The 8,307-nt window shown below is 45.1% G+C and overlaps 1 protein-coding gene across 1 annotated transcript in view; it reads left to right on the top strand.

The window, feature by feature from the left end:
* The window catches only part of ITGA9 (integrin subunit alpha 9), a 290,420-nt gene that overhangs the window by 236,758 nt on the left and 45,355 nt on the right, over positions 1-8,307 (top strand). The window contains exons 22-23 of the mRNA XM_025038975.1: positions 2,116-2,224; positions 6,540-6,647. Of these exons, the coding sequence (XP_024894743.1) occupies positions 2,116-2,224; positions 6,540-6,647 (217 nt within the window). The remainder of the gene's footprint in view (positions 1-2,115; positions 2,225-6,539; positions 6,648-8,307) is intronic.

Genomic DNA, 8,307 nt, shown 5'->3' on the forward strand with positions numbered 1-8,307 from the left:
GCGGGAACACAGGGGTGGCCTGCAGTGGAACGCCGTGCCTTTCCTGTGTTCGCAAGCAAGCGTAGCCAGGAGTCAGCGGCCCTGCCACTTCCATTTCTTCCCAGCTCCGAAAGGCAGGAGGACGCTTTGAGTGCAGTGACTCATGCCCTCCTCCCTCCTCCCTCCTCATTTTTTCCTCTTTCCCCACCACCCACCCACCTGCTGGGTAACACAAGAAGTTTGACGACAAGTTTAAGCCCCATAATTTCTTTGAACCTTCTGTACATCTTTATATGCGTATATTTATTCTCAGGGCCTACTCTTCCAGAGTGCCATATGGTAACAGGCAGTATGATTCCTGGGATTAAAATCTCAGCCACAGGCTGCTGGGCCAGAGGTTACAGCCAGATATGTCCCAGTGTCCTGGCTGGAAGGGAGGTGTGCCTTTCGAATTTGCTTCGGAGGCAGCACTGGTTTTGTGTGTCTCCGTTAACCCCTTCTGCGGCAGCTCTGCCTGATGCCCGTGGTAGTCTGGAAAGGGCACAGGACGGTTGGGATGGGCATACCATCTGCTCGGGTGAAGTCCAGGCCACCCAGAGCTACTGGCATTGTTGGAAAGCAGAGCTGTGAGTCCCAAAACAACCTGGGTCAGTTTTCAGCCAAAGCCCAGGCCTGGAAAAATGAGAACTTGGTTCCTGCTTCCGGCTTCAGAAAACAGAGCGCATACCTCTTTGATAGTAGGAAAAAAAAGACTTGTACAGTTAGTTCAGATCAAATGACAACCCAGTGAACCCTTGCCCTATATGCAAGCTCAACTTTCTGGAGGTTCAAAGTTTCTCATTTTTCAATTTTCAAATGCTCTTGGTCCCAGCCTTGGCTAGAAGTAGAAATGTTAATTCATCACAGAAGGAGCCATCGCTGTGATGGCTTAAGCTCTGCTGGGTGCCCGGGAATGGGCGGTCCAGCGTCCGTGGCCTTTTTCATCACGTTCTTCAGACGTGAAGCATCGGTGGATTATATTTGCAAATTAGCGTAGATTTGCCTCTGTTCATGGCTTTATTTTTAACCATATAGTTTATTTATTTCTCTCATCAGAGGCACAGTGAGCCTGTGCCCCGAACCAAGCCCTGTCCTTGGGGACCAAGGAGAAAACACTGGTTCACTTGAGCCTGTTATCAGGCCCTTGGAGGCCTCATTGTGAGGTGCTAACAGCCCCCCGATGAAGCCACTGGTTAAACAAACGAGTCCACCTCTGATCTCTTCAGGAACATGAAACAGTGCGAGCAGAAAGGAGCCAGATCTTGCTATTGGATGATACTGGGACTCACTACATTCCTGAAGGAATACGCTTAAGTTGAAAATAGATGAATTTATTTCCTAAAAGCTTGCCATTCTGACTTGGGACCAAAAATCTTACATTATTAGTGTTCAGGCGAGTGAACAGCTTCTAGAATCTCATCTAGAATCCAATATTTGGAAATTCAAGTGAATCTGGGCTTTATTTCATCTTGGGATTTGTTGATAACAGGCAACATTGAAATAATGCTACAAAACAAGCTTGAATTCTTAGTCACCTCTTATGTAGCCACTGTTTGAAATCTGAAGAAAAATGCTATCATTGAATGGACTCCATTTTTAATATTTAATTTCTAATCATTTTAGTAGTCTGATAAATTCTTTAAATGAATTTGTCACAGAAGTTTAGATGCCAAATATATGATTCACTTATATTTACATTTAAGAGCTTGCCATGATCTTCCTCAATCTACAAAACAGCTTTTAAATGACAAAACAGAACATGTATAACTTTATAATCCTGTTTTAAAAAACCGAAATCAAACCAGAGTCTTTCTCTTTGGTTTAGAAATGTAATCCTAGTTCATATTTGTATATGTAGCTTATCGATTTGACCTAAGGTGAGAAGACATTACTGGAAATGTCTGTTTAGAAAGCATAAGTCTGGCCGTGTCCATTTACAGGAGAGAAAGTAACAATTCCAGAAGGGAAGCCTTTGGTGGAAAATACTGGAGGGAGCCAGATTCCACAGAGACAGACGTTTGGGTCCTCAGGATGGCAGTGACCATGCGTTGCTTGACCAAGGGTTGGGGTGACAGATTTCCTGGTTTCTTCTTTCAGAATCATGTCTCCAACCTCCTTCGTGTATGGCGAGTCAGTGGACGCATCCAGCTTCATTCAGCTGGATGATCTGGAGTGCCATTTCCAGCCCCTCAACGTCACCCTTCAGGTACCTACCCCTGGGGACCATCTCTGTCACTGGGAGCCAACAGAAGGGCCCATGGAATGTGTCTTCTACTAAAAGGCAACTAAAGGGTCAGGCTATTTCCAGGAGAAACTCTTCTCAGCCTGGTTGGCTGGAGCATAGTGGATGTGTATGTATGCGTTTTCTGTAACCGCACACAGAATCAACCCCTCCCCTCTCTGGTACTCTGCTGCGTAGACCCCTCTGCTTTTCAGCACTTGGAATGAGAGCTGCATGACGAACATCAGCTTTCCCCAAGAAGGCCTCTGGACGCTGAGGCCCAGGCCAACATCCCAGCCCCAGTGGCCCCAAAGGACCCCTTTCAGTTCTCCATCAGTCTTCACATGATGGCTAGGGCAGCCTTGGCGATTTGTTTTGTCTCCTTCCTCCTGCGCTTCTCTGTGATGACTCAGCCAAGAGCCCACTCCCCCCGCAGACAGACAGCCTTTCAGAAGTGGGGTTTCCCAAGAGCAAAGCAGTGTGAGCACATGGGAGGAAACGTGCTGCTCCTTCGCGGAGCAGGAGCTGGCTCTCCCCGTCACACCAGCATCATTTCCAGCAGGGCCACTCGTCGTGAAGGACACTGTTCCTTCTCTTAAGCCAGGGGTGGGCGAATTTTGTCTGAAAAGGGGAGAGGGTCAATATTTTAGGCTCAGCGGGCCATACCGTCTCCGTAGCAACAATTCAGTTACGCTGCCAAAGTGTGAGAGCAGCCACAGGCAATGCAGACACAAAGCCGTCACGATGCACCCTGGAAGTTGAAGTTCATGTCATTTTCATGTCATGACGTGTTACTCTTTCGATTTTTTTTTTTTTGCACCATTGAAAAATATAAAACCATTCTTAGCTCGCAGGCTGTATGAAAAGAGGTAGCAGGCCAGATTTGGCCTGCAGGCTGTAGTGTGCGGAGCCCTGCTCTGAAGTACTGATTCTCAGGCCAGCACTATTCGATGTGAGACTCTCTGAATGTGAAGCTAGAGCTGCCTCAGCATCATCCAGCATCCTCCAGTCCATTCTCCTTCACTGGCAAACACAGAGAACGTAGACCCAGGCGGGAGACGACATGCTACACGGCCCAGAGCTGGGAGAGGCGAGGACGGGGCTAGGCCAGGGCTGGTCAAGCATTGACTAGACGCCCTGCCACGAGCCGGGGATGGAGCGAAGGCGGAGGAGGTAGGCCCGTCCCACCCGGGGTGCGGCGTAGCCTACGCTCCACGTCTCCCAGAGCTCTCCTGCCTCCACTCCACCCTTCCCCTTGGAGAAGACTGTTCCCGGTCTAGCACTGACTGCTGTGGCCAAATAATTATTATTTTCTTTCCTTGTGGCCACTCCTAGGTGGACTGAGGGGATGACAAATCATGACAGGGTAAGGGCCTAAAGAATGAGGCAGAAAATGTTTGTGGGGTCTCACAAACACAAATGGGGTGGTCTTCTTCTCTCCAAAATGTTCTGCCAGGCCAGAGACCTTGGAAACCATGATGAGTAGCACATGTCCCCAGCTCAGAGGGAATGCACCTCCCAGCCAGCTAAGCTCAGCTGTCACACCCCATGCCTTGATTTACGGGGCAAACCAGAAAGATGGGTTAGACCTACTTTTGAGAGCTCAGAGTGATTCCTGTGGACAGGTCCTCTGTGTTGCTAAAATGCTTTTCGCAATTTGTTATTTTTCTCCATCACTTTTTGTAATTGGATAGAAAAATTGGATAGATCTGGTCAAGACCAGATAGAGTTATTTCATTTTACTTGAATCATTTTAATTACGTACCTACTCATAGTTTTTGTTTTGTGCGTCATACAATAAAAGATACAGTCAAGAAAATTATTTAGAAGGACTCACGTAACACACACCATGTAGAGGGCGTGCATGTTGACAGAGAAGGCAAGGGGAACAGCAGTTATACAAAAGAGGAAAAAATGTTATCACCCTCTAAAAGAAATGAAGAAATCTGAGGGTACGTGGTCAAGTCATGTTTCTCCAAAGGCATTTTTACAGGGAGCTTAAAGCTTGATATGCAGGCAAAGAACTTTCTTCGCATCTGGCCTGACATAAGAGACAGGCTAGAGAATCAGGGCCCTTTAACCAGTGACCAACATGCCCCTTAGAGAGACCTTGTGATCATCAGTTGCCTGAGGAAGAACACAACATTCCATCAGCATTAAGAGAGGTGGCTGGGTCTGAAAGATGGATGATGTGTGTCGCTGATTAGAAGGAGACCCCTTGTGTTAGCAGCACTGACTGTTTCCTCGAGAATTCTCTGACAGCTCCTTTTCCGGTGTACTTGTTGTTATGACCATCCTGCCTGAAGGCCACTAACCAGGTTAATGGTGATAGTGACCAAGAGGTGAGAATAGGGATCAGAAATATGCATAAAATGCTTCTGCATTTCCTTATTCTGGCAACATCACTCCTGAAGACTATCACAAGACTTTTTATATAAAGAGATCTTTCTGTGTCTTTTAAAAGCTATTATTCAACAAGCTACATAATTGTTTAAAGACTACTGCAAATGCAAATGGGAGAAAGACAGAAAGGCAGAAATACTGATCTTGGGCCTGGTTTTTACATTTTATCAGAGTTTTTCCTAACAGACAAAATAATTCGTTAACTAATGATAGGCTTTTTTTTTTTTTTTTTGCATCAAAAGTTGATCATTTCTCTCACCTGAAAAATGATGAAAAATAATGCAGATGTTGCACAAGAACATTTGCAGAGAATCAAATGTTAAGACATTTGCTAAAAGTAAATAAGTATGATAATACAAGCTCTCCCATCTGTCTGGCTCTGATGGTGAAATAATGCAAATCAAAATCATTTTCTTCTTTCCTTCCAGCCATCCCCCCGCCCCCCAACTTATGCTTTAATTGGGATTTCCCAGACATGTCAGTAGGTTTCTTGTCAACTGGGTGCTCTCACGTTTCACTTCAAATTATTTCAATTGTGGTTGGATAGTCCTTCCTCTTCTTGTGTCTTGGGATTGTTGTTTTTGATGGATTTTGTTCTTTTTCAATCAAGAGTTGGCAATGACTTCTCATCCACTCAATCATTTTTTGTCTGTTCTGTGAAGCAGAATCAACTATGGCAAATAAAAAATAAAAAATGAAGACTTGGTTTTTTAGGGAAGATCTGGCTGTGGCTAGATCCTGATACGCTGTGTCATGTGTGAAGACCTGCTTAGGTTTCCAGCCTCTGCCCTTCTGACCTCAACTTCAGAGATGCCTCGCGTCCCCGAATTCCCTCCCTAGTCCCCAGGCCTCCAAGCAGCATTTCCTTCCTTTCTCTTGTTCTTACCCATCTTTTTAAAAATAACATCTTTATTGAGATATCATTTAAAGCTCACCAGGTTAAAGGGCACACGTCAATGATTTTAGTATATTTACAGAATTGCGCAACTATCATAGTCTAATTTTGTAACATTTCACCACCCCCAAAATGAAACTCTATACCCATTAGCAGTCACTCCCTTTATTCATTTCCTATTGCTGCTATAATAAGTGATCACAAACTTAGTGGTTTCAAACAACACAAATTTATTATCTTAACAGTTCTGGAGGATGGAAGTCCAAAATGGGTCTCCCTGGGCTAAAATCAGGGTGTCAGCAGGGCTGCATTCCTTCTGGAGGCTCTAGGGGAGAATCTGTTTTCTTACCTTTTCCAGCTTCTAGAGAATGCTGCATTCTTTGGCTCATGGCCCTCTTCATCTCCAAAGCCAGCGATGGCCAGTTAAGTCTCATAATACATCTCCCTGATTCTGTCTGTCTCTCTCCTCCCTATGTAAGAACTCTCGTGATCACATTGCACCCACCTGGGTAATCCAAGATAACCCTTTATTTTAGGGCCAGCTGATTAACAACCTTGATTCCCCGCCTTGCCACGTAAGGTAGTATATTCACAAGTTCTACCAACTGGGCCGTAGGCATCTTTGGGTGGGGCGGGGGGATGCATTCTTCTGCTTACCTCACTCCCCATCCTCCCTAGGCAACCACTAATCTATTTTCTGTCTCTACACGTGTATTTCTAGGTATGTAAAAAGAAATATAATTTTTAGCAGGAAAAAGACAAAATCCTAAAAGGAAATAAGATAATTTGAAAGTTTGGGGTTTAAAAATGCATATTAGAAGGATTTCTATTTCATTGAAATCTCCCATCATTCGCTATTTCTCTTTAAGTCATGACCTAGTAGATCCCAAACCCTAGAGTCTCTGTGTATCACTTCTAAGAATTTTAGAGTACCTGTTGCATGACATGCAATGAAGATCTGTATTTCTGTTAAAACTTGCCGTTTGTGTCTCATACCCACAGGTCTATAACACTGGACCAAGCACCCTTCCTGGGTCATCCGTCAGCATCTCTTTCCCCAATCGGCTGTCATCTGGAGGTGCAGAAATGTTTCACGTCCAGGAGATGACGGTGAGTTCTCCTTTGTTTCACTGTTATTTTCAGGCTTGAGCCAGCTTATTTTACAGTTTGTGTTCTACCCCGAGAACCCAGAAAGTTAACTTAACGCAGTCTAATCTTTGGAAACATATCTGGAGAAGTTAGGATACCTGCAACACCTGAATTTCTACATTGAGATAGTTTGGTTAATGCCATAAGAAGACTTCTTTGGGGAGAGGCGAGGGTCGGTTATGAACCGGACTTCTGGGATGGACCTGACTGGGTCTAGGATCCCTGGCAACCGTCTACAGTCTTGCGTGTATCTAAATGAACTTTTCTGAAGGGAAGATCCACAGCATTCATAAAGATTCTCAGGGCCACTGATGCTTGGAGGATAAAGGATCGGTTCATGAGACATAAGTGCAGGTTGGAACTCAAATTTATATGCAGAATATGCAATTCTACTTGAGCTAACTCAAGGAAAACTTGATAGCTAGCAGATGATCGTTCCCTCCCACCTCCCTAAAAAGCCTCCTTGGTTTCCAGGACTTCACATTCCCTTGGTTCCTCCTGTCTCGCTGGCTTTGCTCCTCTCCCCCAACTTCTCCGGAGCCCAGGGTCTTCTTCCTTCCACCCTCCATCTCAGACATCTCAGCCCGACTCATGTACAGCTGTATATTCAGTCTATGATGAATTCAACAAATATTTTGAACCCACCATATGCCAAGCACTGGCTTACTGTGGGGAGCAGAACAGACAAAAACATAATAATTTCCAGCCCTCATGTAAATTCTGGTGGAAAGGGACAAATAAATAAATAAGGAAAACATATGTTATATGATGATAAATGCTGTGGAGAAAAATTGAGAAGGCAAGGGGCTGAGAGGGGGAAAGGCTGTAGTTCTAAGTAGAGGAGTCAGACAGGTCTCACTGAGACCTTCGTTCGGCTGGGGGACCAGAGCTGTTTCGGGAGTTTGTGACGTGATCTTGTTCACGCACGAAGGCTTGCCAGGTCAGTGTTTTCTGATTCTCTCTCCTTGATTTTAGCCCTCCTCAGTTTCTTTCCTTGTAAATGCTGCCCCTGCCTGGTGTCCAGCTCGGACATCTGGAAGTCTGGGGGTGTGTGCTCTTCAGCACTCACTGTGGGGGAGCTTTCCGCCTCAAAGCCAATCACTTACTTCGCTGGCAACAGTTGATAGTAACACTGACTTTTAAAGCCAGCTGTTCGTGAAAGTACATTTTACATGAGAGACAGCTTGAGTCTTATTACTTAGTTATGCACGGAAGGTAATTGCAACAAGAAGTCTCCCCTGCAGCAAGTTTGCTGGAGACCAAGACTTCACCTGTACGCCAGCCAGGCCCGGCACGCTAAAGCAAACCAGCATATAACCCAGAGCAAAACTGAACAACTCGCTTGTTTTGCAACGTCTGCTACTCCCTCCCCCCAGGTGCATACAAGTTCTTTTTTTCTCCTCTTTCATTTCTGTAGAAATTCAAGGACTCACCCTATACCAAATCCACACGCATCCTGGGTGGGATGTTCCTGCTAATAAGAATTCAAGGCTTAAGGACCCTCCCTAGGATGCAAAGTCCTTGAATGATGTGCAATCTTTTTCTTGACATCTTGCAACTTAAACGATGTCATGTAAACTGAACTGATAATAATACAGCTTATACGATAAGGGGATGAGAG

This window comes from Pteropus alecto, unplaced genomic scaffold, assembly GCF_000325575.1.
Source record: "Pteropus alecto unplaced genomic scaffold, ASM32557v1 scaffold10, whole genome shotgun sequence".
NCBI classification, from domain to species: Eukaryota; Metazoa; Chordata; class Mammalia; order Chiroptera; family Pteropodidae; genus Pteropus; species Pteropus alecto.